Source organism: Camellia sinensis, chromosome 6 (genome assembly GCF_055761805.1).
Source record: "Camellia sinensis isolate YWXY chromosome 6, ASM5576180v1, whole genome shotgun sequence".
NCBI classification, from domain to species: Eukaryota; Viridiplantae; Streptophyta; class Magnoliopsida; order Ericales; family Theaceae; genus Camellia; species Camellia sinensis.
In genome coordinates this window covers 22,376,729-22,395,322 of record NC_138966.1, presented here as the reverse complement: position 1 = coordinate 22,395,322, position 18,594 = coordinate 22,376,729, and the positions used below count along the sequence as shown (strand labels likewise).

The 18,594-nt window shown below is 33.5% G+C and overlaps 1 protein-coding gene across 1 annotated transcript; it reads left to right on the top strand.

Moving 5' to 3' along the window:
* Positions 1-10,009: 10,009 nt before the first annotated feature.
* LOC114279909 (mediator of RNA polymerase II transcription subunit 30) lies at positions 10,010-17,899 on the top strand. The gene is made up of 4 exons (XM_082873408.1): positions 10,010-10,228; positions 10,991-11,371; positions 16,808-16,894; positions 17,344-17,899. The coding sequence occupies exons 2-4, from the start codon at positions 11,009-11,011 to the stop codon at positions 17,440-17,442; spliced, it is 549 nt and encodes a 182-aa protein (XP_082729534.1). The 5' UTR covers positions 10,010-10,228; positions 10,991-11,008; the 3' UTR covers positions 17,443-17,899.
* The last annotated feature ends 695 nt before the right edge of the window (positions 17,900-18,594 follow it).

Below are 18,594 nucleotides of genomic sequence, written 5' to 3'. Positions count from 1 at the left end.
CTCGCCACTGTTTACTGATATACCATTGATTAGTGCTAAATTGTGGTTAAGCATGTTAAGTAACTGATATGACTGAAATTCGGAACTGATTGATTAAGTGTATTAGTTTAAATGCAAGTCTATCTGTTTGACTGCTAAATGATCTGTTCATGTTTTATGTTTAAACTGCAAATTGAAGGCCTTAACGGCGGCCGAATCAGAAATTGATTAGTGTTATGTGCTGATTAGGATTTATGCGATTTTATGGTAAATTTAATTAAAAGTTGATTAGGAATGATTGATATTGTTGAATTACATTAGTTGCATTATTTACCTTTTTGCCACATTAGTGGGCCACTTCATTAGACCTCTTGAGACTTGAATTTGTATCATTTTGTTGCATCATTCTCCATTTTCTTGGCCATAGCCGTGGGAGAGAGAGTGAGAGAGTAGGAGAAAACTTAGCTCATCAAGAACTTGGCTTGGAGACTTAGAAGATTTGAGAAATTCATTGCATATTTGAGCTACTAGACTTGAAATTGAAGACCTAAGGTAGGAGAATCATCTTCTTGAACTTGAATTCTAGTTGTATCTTGCATGGTCCATAAACCATTAGTGATCTAAGTCTAGAATTGGTTTTAAATTGTTGAATTGAAGCTTGAATCATGCATGCATGTACACATTGTTGAGTTTGAGGTTGATTTTATGGAAATCCTCATATGTATGTCTATATTCTAGCTATGGTCTATGAATTCATCATGTTTTTGAGTGAATTGACTCATTTGATCAAGTATTTGAAGCTTTGATTTCAATTGAACACTTGCATGACATATACATTATGTTCATGAAGTTTTGTTTGGATTTGTGTTTAATTGAACTACCTTTGGGCTTTGATTTTGCAAATTGATCTTTGAAACATGTCATATTATGAGTTTTAAAGTGTTTTCCAGAAAATTGGCCAAAAAGAATCGAATTTGATGCTTTAAATGTTGAATTTGAGCTTGGAGGTTCAATCTGGAAATTCCAGATTTTGGACCCACACTTGAGCGTAAGACTTCACGCTCGAGCATACACTCTGAGTACATGCATCCCGCTCGAGCGGGGAAAGTAATGCTTGAGCGTAAAATGCGTGTATCCAGTACTTTTCATATGTTTACAGTCCGCTCGAGCGAGGGAATGCACGCTCGAGCGAGGACTTGTGTCTCACGAGCGTGAATTGCATGCATCCAGTACTTTTCTTGAGTTTACAGTCCGCTTGAGCGAAAGAAGTCACGCTCGAGCGGAGCTCCTTTGTCTGCATGTCCTCTCGAGCGTAGAAAGCCACGCTTGAGCGAGACCCCTGTTTTCTGAAAATTTTGAAAAGTGTTTTAAAGTGCATCTTTGCATCCTCATTCCATCCTAGGCATTCCTAGGCCATGTTTAAGGCATCTTAATAAGGATATTGATGTAGAACCACATCGAATCAAGATAGGGACTAAGTCATTGAGTCCCAAGTGTGTAACTTAATGTGTGTTCATTCTGTAACTGTGTAGGGTTGGCATCCGAAGACGCTCACTAGCCTCTCTGTAGCCCAGTACTCTGTGAGTAACAATATTGTAAAGATATGTTCAATTATGAATATTTTCCGAATGATCAACTGTTCTGTTTACTGAAACGTTATTGTTTAATGAATGAATGTTTGTCCTATTTGTAAACTGTATTCGTGGTATCCATAGCAATTTACTGTTACTGTACTGTTACTGCTACTATCACAGAGATCTTTGTCGGTTCCCATGTTTGGGACCACTACTGTTTACTGTTATGATGGCTATCAACCAACTTTTCGGTCTATTAAGACCTACTGTACTGTTTTGCTATTGGATGTACCACATATAACTGCTATGGTTTCTAAATGACTGATATGACTGCTTATTGACTGAAAGGACATTCATTCTTAACCTCTTTACATACTGTTATTCACTGGACTTTAGCTTACTAGTTATATTTATATGTAGGTGTTCAGGCACCAGATCGGAGCTAGGGGCGTTGGGTTAAACTCCCTTTTTGTCTAGCCAACCAATGTGCCTCACTACGAGGTTCCAAGTGTGCTCAAGCTGAGACTGCTTTGGGGTGTTTTAGATTCCCCCTTTCTGCTTCTATTTTGTATAGAATGTTAAGACTTGTACTATACTGTCATGGTAGAGATTTGGTCCCTAACCTGAATGTCTGTATATGTTGTATGTATATATGTTTTGCTTATGAATGTGAATATGTTCGAAAAAGTCTTTTTGCATACAGACTGTCACAGCTCATTGGACATCTTTTATTACTATTTTGGCTTCCGCCAGCCCCTGTACTCTATATTACTGTCTTTACTGTTAAGTAGGCCTTTGGTAATCACAGATTACTGGCCGGTTACAGTTGGGTCGTGACATTTAGAATATATGATTTTTCCTTAACTTTGGTCTAATTTTTAGGTGGGAGCCATGCGCCAAAGTTGGCGAGTCTAAGTGGTAATACGTTCTATGCCGCATTGTGATTCACGTGGTATATTTGGTTGCTCAAAACCATTATTGAGTGAATGAGAAATTGAAGCCAAAGTAAGCTTCATGGGAATGAAGTTTTTGGTGAAAATTCCATAAGATTTGAATAAAGGCTTGTTCCACATTGGTTTGGTGGGAAGAATTTTGTGGGTTTATAAGGCATGGGTTTGTAACTTGGGGAGGGGCACCCCAAGTTTGTAGAAGGGAGAGGTTATGGGCAAATTGAACTAGACTTATTGGAACTAAAAATAAACACACACGCATGTGTCGCCGCCGCCGTTCGTCCGTCCGATCGATTGGGCATGCTGGCTGGGCCTGGGCTTGGGCGCGAGTGGGTGGTGTGAGGTTGAGTTGGGCTTGTCCGGCCCAATATTTATCTTTTTGGGCCAAAAACATTTGAATTCAATTTTTTTTTTTGGTAAAATAAAATCTGTCCAGTTTAAATTTCAATTTTTTGAATTCAAATTTGTTGCACCTCTTCAGAATTTGCTGTACAGATTCACTGTCTGAACAGATCCGAATCTGTCCACATTCAAACCCAAAACAGTTTTTGTCTGTTTGAAATTCAAACCAGATCTGTTGATCTGACTGAACAAGTACAATACCTGTTGGGTTCAAACCTAACAGCCACCATTTTCATCTATAAATAGACTAGTCTTCACTTGGTTTTTTTCACTCCAATTTCGTCCAAAAAAATTCTGCAATTATTCTCTACATTTTGTTGCATTATTTTCTTATGAGAAAGTGTATAAACACAAAGTGTGTTCGTTCTGCAAACAATTTGTAGTGCTGTTACTGTTTGTTGTTGATCAATTTATCGTGAGAGATAGACGTCCACATTCTGAAAGTATCGTGGAAATGATGAATCTGTCTTAATGACACAATGTTAAACATTGGATTTGATCAGAAAATTTGTTCAAGAAATTAATTTGGTAAGTTATTAATTTATTTCTGTTCTTTTACTTTTCTGTTTCAGATTTTCATTTTGTTTTTGTAACAAAATAAAAATCTATTTTATTTATTTTATTTTATTTTATTTTATGGTTTGATTTTTGTAATCAAACAAATTCTCTCATTTCTTTTATTTCTTCTGTACTCTGTTTGTTGTTAAGTATGCAAACAAAATTTATTTTTCAAATACAGTGAAAATTGTCCAACACTTCCAACTCCAAGAATTGGAAGGAGAAGATTAAATAGAGAGAAAGGGAGAAGAATGACAATATTTGGCTTGAAAGAATTGAGAAAAGATAGAATTCGCCAACATACTGTTTCGTTAAAAGTTTCTGGTTAAAAAGTCTCTCTCACACCAAGACCACCTAATGAACAAAGAAAATAAATGGAATCCTAACTCTTCCAATGATAGGATCGATGAAGAGGATCACCAGATCAAAAAATATATATAAAAAAATGGAGAAAATAGAAGAGATTTGATTGCAAACATAATGGGGAAAATGATAGATGGACATATAATATATAAGCATGGAAGAAAGGACGGCCTTGATTAGAGTGAGTTTTCCAACTTTATTAGGGAGAATAGACATCCAACCTTGGCACCTTTTTTGGACCTTGTGAACAATCTCTCAAAATATTTCCTGCCTATGACTCACAACACCAAGTTCAACACCCAAGTATTTCCCAAATTGAGAAGAGAAAGAGATGTAAAGAAATGTGGAAATAGAAGAGAGAGTGTTTGTCAGGGCATTGAGGCTAATGACTTGGCCTGACAAAGAACAATATGTGTGAAGAATGTGCTTTAGATATAGGAAACAAGGAGTGATTTTGAAGAAAAGAAAGCTATCATCTGCAAAAAGAAGAGGAGAAATTTGGGAGGCTGCCTTAGAAATCTTAATTCCTTCAAGAAGACCTTGGTTTTGACCGAAAATCAACATTGAAGAAAATATATCAGCGCATAGGACGAAGAGAAAAAAAATGTAAGTTTCACAATTTTTGTTTAATTATATTGACCTATGATTAAAGAGATCGAAATTAATACGGATAATGTGAGAAAGTAAAATATACATTTTAGTACAAAAAAATCATGATAATATCAATTTTCCATCTATGTCACTAATGAATTATTAATAAAAAATGGTTAACTATTGTGTAAATTAAAACCTTGAAGAAGTTTAATATGGCTATGTAAACATATAGAATTTATTGCATTTTTTCTAAACCTTAACACTGTGTTTGGATTATGAATTTGGACAGGAATTTGAAAAAGGAAAAAGTGAGTGAAATATGAATGAAATATAAACATTTTACTTACGTTTCACACATATTTTTCCTTTCTTTTTTCAGATCTTTATCTAAATTAATGATCCAAATACAATCTCAGAGGAGTCAATGTAATTTATTGTAAACTTTTTTGGGGGCTTTAAATCTGTTTGAATTTTAGATTTAAGAAGAAATTTATAAAGATACAAAAATGAAATAAGGAGACAAATTTAACTTTTATTTATTCATTTTTTCTTCACTACACACATTGTTATACAAATTAAAATCCATATAGTCTAAGAATAAGTAGTTGTAACTGTTTTGTTAAATAGGTAGTTATTTATTTTTATTTTTTTAAATATTAAAATTAAAATTCAGTTTGTTTGGCTTGGATTTTCAGGATTCATTTTTTAAAAAATTGAAATTTTTGTGTTTTCCGTATTTTTTTGTTTTTACTGAATTTTTTTAATATTCTAAGCAATTTTTTTTTAATTTTAGATACACCTAATATAAATACACTTAAAAAGTATAATATTTGTGAAAAAAATCTTTAGAAAATTCACTAAATACCAAAAAAAAAAAATTTGAGAATTCAATACATTTTTTTATATTCTTGTATATTTATTGATTTTTAAAAATATTTTGTTATAAATATTATACTTTTTAGATACATTTAAGTAAGGTGCATCTAAAAAAGTAAAAAAAAAAATATTTAAAATTTTAAAAATATTCATTAAAAACAAAAATATATGAAAAATAAAAAAACTCAATTTTCAAAAAATTAAAACCAAAACACTGATTAGTTTTTAAAATGTTCTCAACATTCCTATGAACTCATTACATCATCATTTTATATCTTTGCCTCACATCACCACTGCCCCTTCCTCACGATCGCATGCTGGCTATCGCCTTCACCCTCACTCACTCACATTCACAATCACACTCACACTCACTGGTCCTGCTTGGTGCAGTTTATTTTAAATTAAAAGTTAATAATCGGAAAGTAAAAAATCAACAGTCCCTCTTTATCAGCTTTTAAATAATTAGCTTTTCTCAGTTTATTTAAGTTATTTTTGCTTAAAAAATTGTAAGCAGAAACTGTACCAAATAGTTTGATATAGATTCTCAAATTACAATAAGCTATAGTCACCCCTATAATCCACACCAAGCACCCCCACTCTCACTCTCACTCTCACTCTCACTCCCACTCCCACTCCCACTCCCATTCCCACTCATTCTTCTCACCTTCTCCTGACTTTAGCCAAACTCACAGTGCCTCATTCTCAAATGAAGAAACCCACTCTGGCAATTTCAGTCTCACTCCAACGATAGTGAACCTAGATGAGGTAATTAATTTGTATTTGATTCAATTTTTTTTTATTGATTTATATTATTATTTTTTAATGTTATTTTGTGAGAATTTGATGGCATTGTTTCGTGTGTGGATGGGAGGGTTGTGTTGGTTTTGTCAAAGTGGATTGGAAATGGTTTGCAATGTGTTTGTAAAAATGGTTTGGATATGTTTATACTATTATATATGCAAGTACATGACTTGGTGTTTAATAATGTAGTGATTTCTCCTTCTGTCACGTGACAAATTTTTCTATCCTAAAATAAGAAAATATTATTTACAGACGTGAGCAAGATTTGAACCAAAGATTTTGAATTTCATTAAGAATACTCTTATCATTTAGATAACATACATATTATAAAATTAATTTCTTTATTATTTATTTTTATGTTTACTTATCTGAATTGCACACATCATAACTTTCGATCTATTGTGTCATTGTATATATCAAAAATATAAATAATAAATAATGTTGTGCTTCTTAATTTAAAAAAAAAAAAAAAAGCACTTGTGGTGAAAATTAATTAAAAAAAAACCCCTAGAGTATTTCAATTATCTAAATTTAGACCCTAGATAATTATGATGTATTTTATGTTGAAAGCATGTTTTTCAATATAAAAACATTATGTTGAAATTTTTATTTAAAAATAAAAAATAAAGTAAAAAACCTTGTATTGAAAGCGTGATCCGTATACACGGTCTCAAAATTAAAAAAAAAAAAAATAGGTTGAAAGCAATGGTAATAAAATGTTAAAAGCGTGGAAAAAAAACTTATGTTAAAAGTGTATTTATTTAACATAAAAAAAATTATGTTGAAAGCAACGGTAAAAAAATGTTGAAAGCGTTAAAAAAATTTATGCTGAAAACATGCTTTTAATATAAAAAAAAAATTTCTGATCCCAAAAAAAAAAAATTATAAATTCTATTTAAAAAATAAAAAATTGGGTAAATTATAAATACATCTCCTGAGATTTGCTTAAAATACGAATTACCCCCTGTGGTTTGAAAAATTACAAATATCTCACTGTTAGAATTTTTTATTTAATAGAATTAATTGAAAAAGTAAAATTTCTAACTGTTCACCTATACAATAACAAAATTATTTGAATTATTAATTGAAATAAAATTTTAACATTATTAAAAACTGTTAATTAACTTGATAATTTATTAATAAAATGATCTATTTGTTATGAAATTAGAAATCTTATGAGGCATAATGTAATTTTTGGAACCATAAAGGGTAATTTTTAATTTAAGTAAACCTCAGAGAGTGTTTTTGTAATTTATCCTAAAAAATTGTATCTAAAGCGTGAGTTATAAACACGCTTATTTATGAAACATGCTTTCTTAATTATTATTAGTGTTTCGTAAACACATTTTCATGAAAATATGATTACAAAACACGAGTTAGCTCATTCCAAGAATTTCTTTGCAAAGTAATTATTTATGCTGTGTTTGGTTGGGGGATTTGGGGGACGAATTTGAAAATGGAAAGGAACAAAGCAAAATTCTTCGTAGCTCGAGATTCCTAAGGTTCAAGTGGCCCGAAGTTTCAAGACGATGTCGTTATGAAACTTTTTTTTCTTCTCTAACATTGGTTTGAGAATAGGCGAGAGAAAGAGAGCAAGAAGAGTGAAGAAGAAAAAAGAGAGAGAGAGAACAGAGAAGGAAAATTCTTGCTATGTTTTGTTGCTTTCTGTGAAAATTCTTGCTTCATATATCCGAATCTAAGTTGGAGGTAAATAATTTGATGATTTGTAGCTTCAGTGTTCATGGGCATTCTTTGGAAACGAGGATGACCCACCTTCTATAGAAGTTACTCTGTAAGTGTTAGCATCAAATTGTATACCAGGGTTTGTTTGTCATCTCTGTTAGTCAAAACCACAAACACTTGGAGTACAAAAGGTTGAAACTTAACTCAAAATCATTCAAATTTCTCAGCAATTCAAGTTTTTAGAACAGAGAATTGAAAATCCATACAATGAAACTGAAAGAAAATGTCAAAAAATTAAATACAATCAAGTCAAAGAAACAGGAGATAAGTCAAAATCATTATAATCAAAATAAAATTTCTAATTTTTTGAAATCAAAAGAGACATTTCATTGAGGAGAAGAAGACCTTCGATTCATTGGTGATGATTTCATTGCTAGCGGCCATTAACGAGTGATCTTGAGGAAAATGAAGCTTTGAGAGGGTCATAAAGATTCCAAGTGAAGAATGAGGGAGATGAGTGAAGCTATGTGTGATGATGGTGGTTTTGGAAATTCCTTGTTTTTGAGTTTGGGAACAAATAGGAGTGAATGATGGTGTGAAGCAAAAGAGAACAAAGAAGAGAAAGAGAGAGAGAGAGAGAGAGAGAGGGGGAAAGTCAAAAGCAATGAAGGAAGGCGGGAGGTGGATGAAGAAGAGAGATTGAGCACAACAGAAAGTCAAGTAGAAAAGTAAATTCGAGCCATTTGAGCCATAAGGTTTCGAGCTACGTAGCAGGATTGGGAAAAAAGTGTGTGAAACTAGGTGAAATATAGGTATATTTTATTCTCATTTCATTTATGTTTTCTCTTTTTCTTTTTAAATTCCTTTTCAAATTCTCCAACCAAATATAGCATTAATGAAGATGTTTAAGATTTACAAAATATTCTCACAATTATACCCATAATAATGTGGTAATATATATGTTAACTTTCGATTTATTATAATATAAGATTCACTCACTTGTCATATCATTGTAGGTTTAAATGTAGAAGTCTCTAACATTACCCGTTATTTAGGCCAATTTTTGTAAATAAGAAAAAAGTCAACTTTTTTTTTATTTAAAAAATGTAATAAAAGTAGAAAAATAAGTAATCTAAATAAGTTAATAAACCAATAATTTTTTTTCCCTTGTCAAAATAGGCCCGAGGCATTTGACATCCCTTATAACCTCTATAATTTTTTTTATGAGTATTGATAGGGACCCCTTCTAATCACTACTCTCATCACTCTCATACACACGTGACGGGTGGTGATTGAAGGAGAATGAAAAGAAAAAAAATAAAAAATAAAAACTGACCAATGGGAGAAAGAGGGGATCAAAGGAGGTGGGAGGGAAAAGGAGGTCTCACACATGCGCACGAATCCCCTAGAGTTAATTCTCTAGAGTGATCTCCTAAAGTACTTGATCGAACGGCTCAGAAGAAAACTCACCAAAATGACGTTTTGGTGAGTATTTTGGAAAAAAAAAAAAATCAGATTTTTTGAAGCTTTTTTTGCAGATCAACAATGGCTTCAATTTATCATCATCATCACAACCCAACAACCCAAATCAAATTAACTCTCTCTCTCAAATCCATTCTCTCCATCACCCTCCTCATTCTCTCTCTCTCCTCCCCACTCTCTCTCTCCATAAACGACTTCACCAAATCCGACAGATACACCGCCGTCTCCGGTGGCGAGTACTCGCTTCCGCTACTCTCGCAGAGCCTAGCGCGCCACTTCATCAAACGCCTCCGCCACCCTCTTGAACCTCGCTGCCATTGTTGATCTGCAAAAAAAGCTTCAAAAAATCTCAATTTTTTTTTTTCAAAATACTCACCAGTGGGGGAGGAGAACGAGAGAATGAGGAGGGTGATGGAGAGAATGGATTTGAGAGAGAGTTATTGCTGTGATACGGAGTTGAAAGAGAGTTTGATTGGGTTGTTGGGTTGTGATGATGATGATGAATTGAAGCCATTGTTGATCTGCAAACAGAGCTTCAAAAAATCTGATTTTTTTTTTCTCAAAATACTCACCAAAACGACGTCGTTTTGATAAGTTTTATTCTGAGCCGTTTGATCAACTACTTTAGGAGATCATTCTAGAGAATTAACTCTAGAGGATTCGCTCGACTCACACATTTTTGTTTTTTTATATACCTTCTCATAAAAAATAAAAAAAAATATAAATATCCCAAACAACTTCTTAATTTGGGAATAGAAACAGTTAATGGCCCGCCGTACCTGGCACTATTGCGTTCTAGAGTGAAATGGTGGAATGATGAGTGACGAGTGAAATGGTTTGAAGAGAGAGAGAAAGAGAGAAGACGGAGGAGGACGACACGAAGACGAACGACTAAGACGGCTTGGAAGCGAAGTGAACAACGAAGAGAACGACCATCTCTAAGCTCTCGTTCCCTTTGGTTACCAGGTTTTTATTTATTTATTTATTTATTTTTTAAGTTTGAAGTTTCAATTGAAAAAACAAAAACCAAAAACAAATTGACAGGTTGAGTTTGAAGTTGAAAAAATTAGGGTTTTTATTGTTATTTTCTGGGGCTTTTCAATTGAAAAATTAGGGGTTTTTTCTTTTTGGGTGTTTTTCAATTAAAAAATTAGGGATTGAAAAATTAGGTTTGGGGTTGGGATTTTTCTGTATCCGTTGTAGTTAACTTATTATATTTTTAATTGATTAAATTGTCTGTGTAATTTGATTTTGATTTCCATTCAGTTGTGATATGGTATATAGGCAATTCAATTTAAATTTTTATGAATATTTATTGGACCAGATGAGAGGTAAAATTGAATACATAAATAAAACTGTATCTAGCACAACTTGATATAAGATATATTGGGTGGAACAGTGTAATGTTCCTAGAAATAATTAGTCTAGTGGTCCTATTAAGAATACTTGTATATATGATATAGATGGTTACTAAGATTCTTATTGATTATTTGGTAGAATTTGATACATTATATTTTCACCTTGATAATGGATTCTTTTAAAATTGGTCATTGTCTTACTTTATTTTATTTTATTTTGTAAGTCAAATATCTTGTTTCATTAGCAATTCTATTTACATTCTGGGAATTTAATTTGATCATATTTTATGATTTTTGTATAAAACTAATAACATTGCTTAATCATTCTATTTGCATTCTTGGAATTTAATTTGAAACCCTAATGCTAGAGCTTTCTGGACTTCAATCGATGGAAGAGAAGAGCGTGATCTCGTTCGCAAAGACCACACAAGAGCTGGCAATGGAGGGCCAGAAGCATCTAGAAGAAACCATTGAATCAGCTTTCCAGATCTTGTCTTCCATGAACGACGAGCTCTGTAACCCTACCTTGTGGTCTACAACTCCTTCCTCTGCTAATAACAATAATGCAAGTTCTATCAACAATGGATATCATCATAGCAGCACTCACGCTTCCAATGGTGATGGTTCCTCTGATTTGGGTCACCACTTTGAGATGGGAGGTGGTGGTGCTCTTGAAGAGGCTCGCCTTCGCTACAAATCCTCTGTCACCTCTCTTCGTTCCATTCTCGCTGCCATCCCCAGCTCTCATAAGGTAAAAATGGCTGAAATATCATTTTATGCTGCTCAATTTCAAAATCTCACACTTGAACTATGAAAATTCGTACAAATGTTACATTATCTTAAATAGTTGTGTAATTTCACGGTTGAAGAATTTGAAAGGTAACTTTTAGAATAGAAGCTCAATGCTCTGGGAGATGTTTGGGTCTAATTTTTAGATGTCACTATGGTTATCACAAAGGTGACCTTATGTTGCAGAGTAAGAAGTTCAACGAAGGCTAAATTTAAAGAAGTCAAATGATATTTGGACATTGGCATAATTTCAAAGAGAAATTGATACGAATCTTATATGATTATGTTTATAGTATTATTAGTCTTATGATTATTTTTATGCTTTGTAGGATTTTTAGGTCAAGGGTATTTTGATAATTTTCATTATTACTCTCATGGGCTGTAGGGGTTGTCTTGCGGGTCAAGTTATTTAATTGAATTTTATTTATGTTTCTTATTTAGTTTTATTTTGGTCTTAGAAGTCAAAGATATTTTAGTAGTTTCCTTTATTGGTTGTAGTTGGTTTATGAAGTCTCTAAAGTCTATATAATGTCATGTAATGCTTTTAATTCAATAGAGTTGATATTTTATAAAAAATTGAGAGCTTTGAAGTTTCTTTATGGATCGTGTGATGCAATCAAACCCTGGGTGCGATGCCTATAGAATCTAGGTGCGATGCCTATGGAATCTAGGTGCGATGCCTAGACCTATCATCTTCTTCGCTTCTTTCTTCTTCTTTTCTGTTTCAATTTACTATTTTCGGATTACTATTTACAGCCCTCAAAAAGTACACGGTCAACCTCAAAACTCCATCCAATCACCCTCAAATCAACCCTAATCCCTTCCCCTACCTATTAGCTTTCAATTTAACCCTTGAAACCCTAAATTACTCACTGTTTGGGCCATCAAATAACCTCTATTTTCAAAATCCAGCTCAGTCCCTACTTGTCTTGCATCAGTTTAAGGTTCCGCCATGATGTTTTCACATTGTGGGAGATCCTATACAAGTGGATTGACTTGGGAAGAGGTAAGCGCTTCTTAGAGAAAAAAATTCGTTTAAGGGATCTTTAATATGATTTTCTTGATCAACGGTATACACTTGAGCAAGGTAATATGTATGTGATTGATTATGCAAGAAAATATAAGGAGTTATTTATCAAGTCTGGAGTTGTCGAAAGTGAATGGATGACTATTGCTCGTTTCAAAAGTGGATTGAGATTTGGAATTTAAACAGAGATGTCTCATGCATATTTGGAAGATCTCGAAGATGCTATTAAAATGGCTATACAATTTGAGTGTTTTGTAAAATTTACGGAGAAATCTATAGTTTTGAAGCCTGTGCATAATGGAAAGATTGTCCAACAAGAGAAGCCAAAAAAAACTCCTAAACAAAGGGCTAAAGTGCCACAAGAAGATGCTGAAAAGCCACAGCAAGATGCACCAAAGCCAAATATTGTTCCAAGGGATGAAAACCCTACACAATTGAAGTTGCAAGCCAATAAACATGTTCAGAATTTTTCTAAGGTGAAAGATGACCTGATTTTGAAGGGTAATGAGACTTTATTGATGATTCAAAAGCACCCCAAGAAGATCTAATTGTTACTTGAGAAGAGGATGATGTCCAAATAGAAGAGTGAGATGTCATACAAGTTGTAAGGAGTCAAGAGTGAATGCATCTTGCTACTGTTCCAGAACTTATTATGCCTTTAAAGGTCATGATATTGCAATCCGAGGTCTCCGATGTAGTGCCTACAGAGTCACCTAGTGAATTTGCTCCAATCATAGTCAATGAAGTGGTGAATCAAAAGATGACCTTGTGCTAGGAAAAGAGGCTAAAAAGAAAAGAATCGAAGTTGTTGGGAATATTGAAGAAAGTTTTATGAATTCGAAGATTGATTTCTATGCTAATTGACTTTGTTATTCCAAAAAAATTTAGTGACATGATTGAAAAGATCCATCTCTCATTATTTTTTTTGCAATCTCCAACGAAGAAAAGGTGGCATCAACTTAAACATTTTAATTTCAAGCCATGGATGTAATTTCAAAACTTGTAGATCCTTACACTCCAACATTTCAAAATTCGAGGTCGAGTTTTGAAAAGGGAGAATGATGAAGAGTATAAGAAGCTCAAGAAAGGCTAAATTTAAAGCAGCGATGGTATTTGGACATTGACATGATTTCAAAGAGAAATTGATATAGATCTTATATAATTATGTTTGTAGTATTATTAGAGTCTTATGTTTTGATTATTTTTATGTTTTGTAGGATTTTTAAGTCGAGGGTATTTTGGTAATTTTCACTATTGCTGGTCACCCATGGGTCGTCTTGTGGGTCAAGTTATTTAATTGGGTTTTATTTATGTTTTTTATTTAGTTTTAATTTGGTTTTAGAAGTCAAAAATATTTTAGTAGTTTATATAAAGTCATGTAAAAATTTGAGTTGATATAAAGTCATGAAGTCTCTAAAGTCTATATAAGGTCATGTAATGCTTCTAATTCAATGGAGTTGATATTTTATAAAAATTTGAGAGCTCTAAAGCTTCTTTATGGATTGTGTGATGCAATTAAAACCTAGGTGTGATGCCTATGGAATCCAGGTGCGATGCCTAGTCCTATCATCTTCGTATCTTCTTTCTTTTTCTTTTTTGTTTCAATTTACTATTCTTGGATTGCTATTCATAGCCTTCAATTTAACCCTTGGAATCTTAAATTTTGAGGTTTGATGGTTAATACCTTGAATAACCCTTTCCCTTTCGTTGAATATGAATTGGTCAATTAGTACCAGAAATAACAGAAAAAGAAATTGTGGAATGGGGCATTTTATGTTACTTAGGATTTTGAAGATATTTGGTATGGGGTGTGTGGTCAATTGCGAAGTTGGAATTTGACATTCATAGAGAGTTTTTCTCTGGAAAATTTCTGAAGATGTAAGGAGTTTGGGCTTACTTTATTTTATTTTATTGGATAGCTTGAAAATGTGGTCGTGGTTTTACACATGTATTTGTGTATCTTGCAGGTGCAAGGGTTTTTCTTCTGAAAAAGCTTTTGTGTTCATTAGAGGAGAAGGTTTTTGAGAGTTTAGGAAGTGTGCCATGAAGTTTATAAAATCTACATTAGCAAGTTGGATGGCTCATGAATTATTCTGTTAACAGTAGAAAGAAATTCTCTTTTCATAAATGTGAGAATTATAACTAGAATGTAGCTATCGTTCACAACCAGAATGTAGCTATCGTTATGTTTTACAAGATATTTCTTTGTGTTCTTTTAGAAACTAGAATGACTATCTTTGTTTAGATTATAATTTATTCTTCAGTTGAAATAACTTTTGTTCTTCAAGAGCTTGAGTTTGACTTTATTGAGATTTTTTTTCATAAAACATTCTTGAATTCATATGTTCCTAAGTAGGGCAAACGGCATCATGGTTGGAAGTTGCGACGCTACCCAATATAGAATCCTATCCTTCTTGGAACAAAGAAAGCAAATTAACAACTTTTTTTATATTCAAGAGTGATGGTTAGTGAATCCTAAAAGTTTCCACCTTTTCCTGTTAAGATTGGCAATTAACTTGTAAATGCGATTTACAAATTCTCTTCTCTGAATTTCTTGCGTCCAATTAACCATAGAACCACTTTCACATTCTTTCTGCACAAATGAATAAGGAAAATACAAGAATTCAAGCTGGTGAGTTACAAACTGGTATAGAAAATAGTATTAGCATAGTTTTGGTGTAGTTAAGTATTTCATTCCCACTATTATATGTAATAATAGTCTCATACTCCTAGCATTAGGATTAGTGTAGCAGATGTGTGAGTATTAGCAAATTGGATGGAAAGTTTTAGACGTGCATAACAAATTTGAGGAGAAAACTTAATCCTCACATCAATAGTGTGTGAACAAGAGTAAATCTGCCCTGTAGATAACTCGTACCATCCTTATACCATGTTCAGGGTTGCTCCTACTTGGTCTCACCAAGTATTTGCCTCACCTTAACCAAGGTTTGGCTACTCCATCGAAACATTTGAACAACCTTCTTCACTGAATTCTGTAATTTTCTTTTTCAATATTGACAGCCATATAGTTACAAGCTTCCTGTTTCTTGTTTTCCTTTATTGACCAAAACCTAATTTGTCTTACCAAAAAGTTTCAGTGGTGTGCTAAATGACAGATTACTATTAGCCATATCAAATTGCACTTGTTGAACAAATAGCTTCTTTGTCTCCTATCTATCATATTTTGGATTATATACATCATTGTATTCACCACTGATTCCAGTACCTGGGCATCTCCATACACTTCTTAAGTCCAGTGTGAGAGGCTGTTATCTACAAGTACATAGGGTGGCAAACGAGCCGAGCCGCGCTTTGCTAAGCTCGAGCTCGAGCTCGACTCATTTGCTTATCGAGCTCGTTTATTGAGTTCGAGCTTGGTGCGATAAGTAACTAGGCTTGAGCTCGGCTCAGCTCATTAATATTAATGAAACTCGATTTCGGTTGGGTTTGGCTCGATAAGATTTTTTTTAATATTATTTATATTATTTAAATAAAAATATTATTAATATTATTTAATATATAAATAATGTATTTTTACTATATATTTGTATATTATTTAATATATAAATAATATGTTTATTATATAATTTAAATAAAAATAAACGAGCCGAGCTTATTCGAGCTCAAGCTCGGTTTGGCTCGTTTACTAAACGAGCCGAGCCAAGCTTGTTCATGAACAGCTCGGTTCATTTGCAGCCCTACAAGTACATAGAATTGTCACTTGACAAATGTCATTTAATGATGTTGGATGTGTTGATCAGGAGAATGGCTGTCTTTTATTAGTTGGGATTGATAGTGGGAGAGAATAGTGGGAACTGTAGAGTATTGGTCTCTGTGCCCGTTTGGCAACTTGGCTTTTTAAGTGTTTTTTTGGCTTTGTAAGTGGTTTTTTCCCTTTTTTATGAGGTGAAAAAAGTTGTGTTTGGAATGGGTTTTTCAGCTGAATACATAATTGTGAGGGAATAAGTTATTGATTGATGTGTATGATCATGTGACATTTTGGGCTTTTTGGCTTTTTTAGCCATAAAGCCAAACAGGCTTATGACTCTTTCACTGTTCTAAGCTGGTTTTTAATTTTGTGAAAACCCTTGTAACTATTCATCTTTACATCTTTGTCATATTAATTCAATTTATCGAAATATTTTTTCTTGGTGATACGTCAAAATTTATGCTCAAATTTTAAGATTATGGCAATATATGTAACTGCTGAGTAAAAATATTGCTGCCTTCAATTTTATGCATTTACTTTGAAGAATCTTTCTTTGAAAAAAAAGGCTACCCTTAGAGGTGTTTGTGGCTACAATTCAAGAACTTTGTTTTCCATAACCCATTGCTAAAGCTAATACCATCTGTTTTTTTGTATTTGGATAGGCAAAAGCATATGATACTGGATCGACAACTAGCAGTTCAGCATCTGAAATTGAGAAATTGGAAGAGCGAGCTTCTGTGTTAAAAGAGGTATTCACCACATATTCAGATTGTGAATCTACAGTTTTTAGGATTTGTGTTTTGTTGTTTTTCTGTTTTGGGATGTTGGGAAGACCCCTTCTTGAGGGGCAGTATTCATTGTGGCGGTGAGGTATGATTTGAATGATTTTGCTTTGTGCCTCTGGTAGTTGCAGTGCTACCATCTGGACTGTATTTTATAACCATGAAATAATATGTATACGAGCACACATGCACCCTTGCATATACCATTAAGATACTTAATTTTGTTATTTGTGCATATCTGCTTTTTATGTTGCATGTACACGAATTGTTTAGCATCCTAAAGCGGTTTGCTTAAAAAACAAAAAACGAAAAAACTTCCTTTTTGCGAGAGTGATTTTCATTGGAAATGTTGTGATATGTTTGGTTGTGATTGAGACAATGCTTAGTTTGGTTTGGTTATGTTTCTTATATTGCAGGAGCTTGCAAACAAAAACAAGTATTTCAAGCATCTCATAGATCAGCTACGGGATCTTATAACTGACATATCAACATGGCAAAGTCCTTGTTCTGTCTAATGGTCCCTGAAGATTTGTCTGCAATATGGCACGTAATTGTACTTGAGTCCCACAATCCATCTGAGGTGATAATACTGTCTTTACCTTGTTGGGTGTGTGACGCTGCAAATTTATTCAACAAAGTTGTTCTTGAATGGTTCGGTTGTGGGTAATGAGGTTCTATCATACAAATCATCCGATTAAGGAGAGATTCTATGCAACAAATGGAGCATTTGTAAGGTTGTTGAATGTGCAGAACATCTGTCATTATGAAAGATGTGTCGGGAACTGAACCATTATTTTCTTATTAAACCTGTCTGATATATCTAGACTTACAGCTCTATGGATCTAGAATTGTAACTGAGCTGATGATTAGTGGACAATTAGTGAGTGCATTTGATTTGGATTCTCTTAGACCCTGTTTGGTTCAAACTTGTTCCCAATTAGATCAAAAATGGGTACAGCCTTTTGTAGTCTACTTTTGTCGCTCTCCGACTATGGTCATGTCTGCTGTCCATGGGTCAGCAACTCGATAGATTGTCCAAATAATTTATGCTGTGTTTGGATGGAAATGCTGGAAAAAAAAAAAATGTTTCTGATTTGATGGGTTGGGTATTTGGAAATCCTAAATTTAATTGCACAACTGTTTTGAAAGAAGGAAACCAAGTTTTCAGTTAAAAAATGTTTTCATTTATTCCTTCTCTTCTAACCATCACCACTGACAACTACATTCGGTCACTGTAGCCGATGACTTTCTCCAACTACCATGGGCCACTACCTCGAGAAGCTAGCTATATCGGCCACCATCTCAAGCAGCTAGTTACCATCTCCAACCATCAGTAACCACTTCCGGCCATTACTTTCCCCAACTGGCAACCGCCTGAGACCACCACTTCTAGCACAGCCAAAAATCATTGACAACCACCATTTTCAACTGTCAAAAATCACTTCCTCCCACCAGCTGCCCCTTTCATTTGTTTTTAAAACAAGTTTTTACATATGTATACCAAATATGTATTTTGCTTTCATTTTTACCAAAAATAAATTTACACATGTTTAATATTTTCTATAAATAAAAACAATAAATTGCAATCATTGCCAAACAAAACCCAAGTTTGTTTCTGTTCACAACACACTGAGCTGGAAAAGAGATTTCACAGTTGAAAACAACAT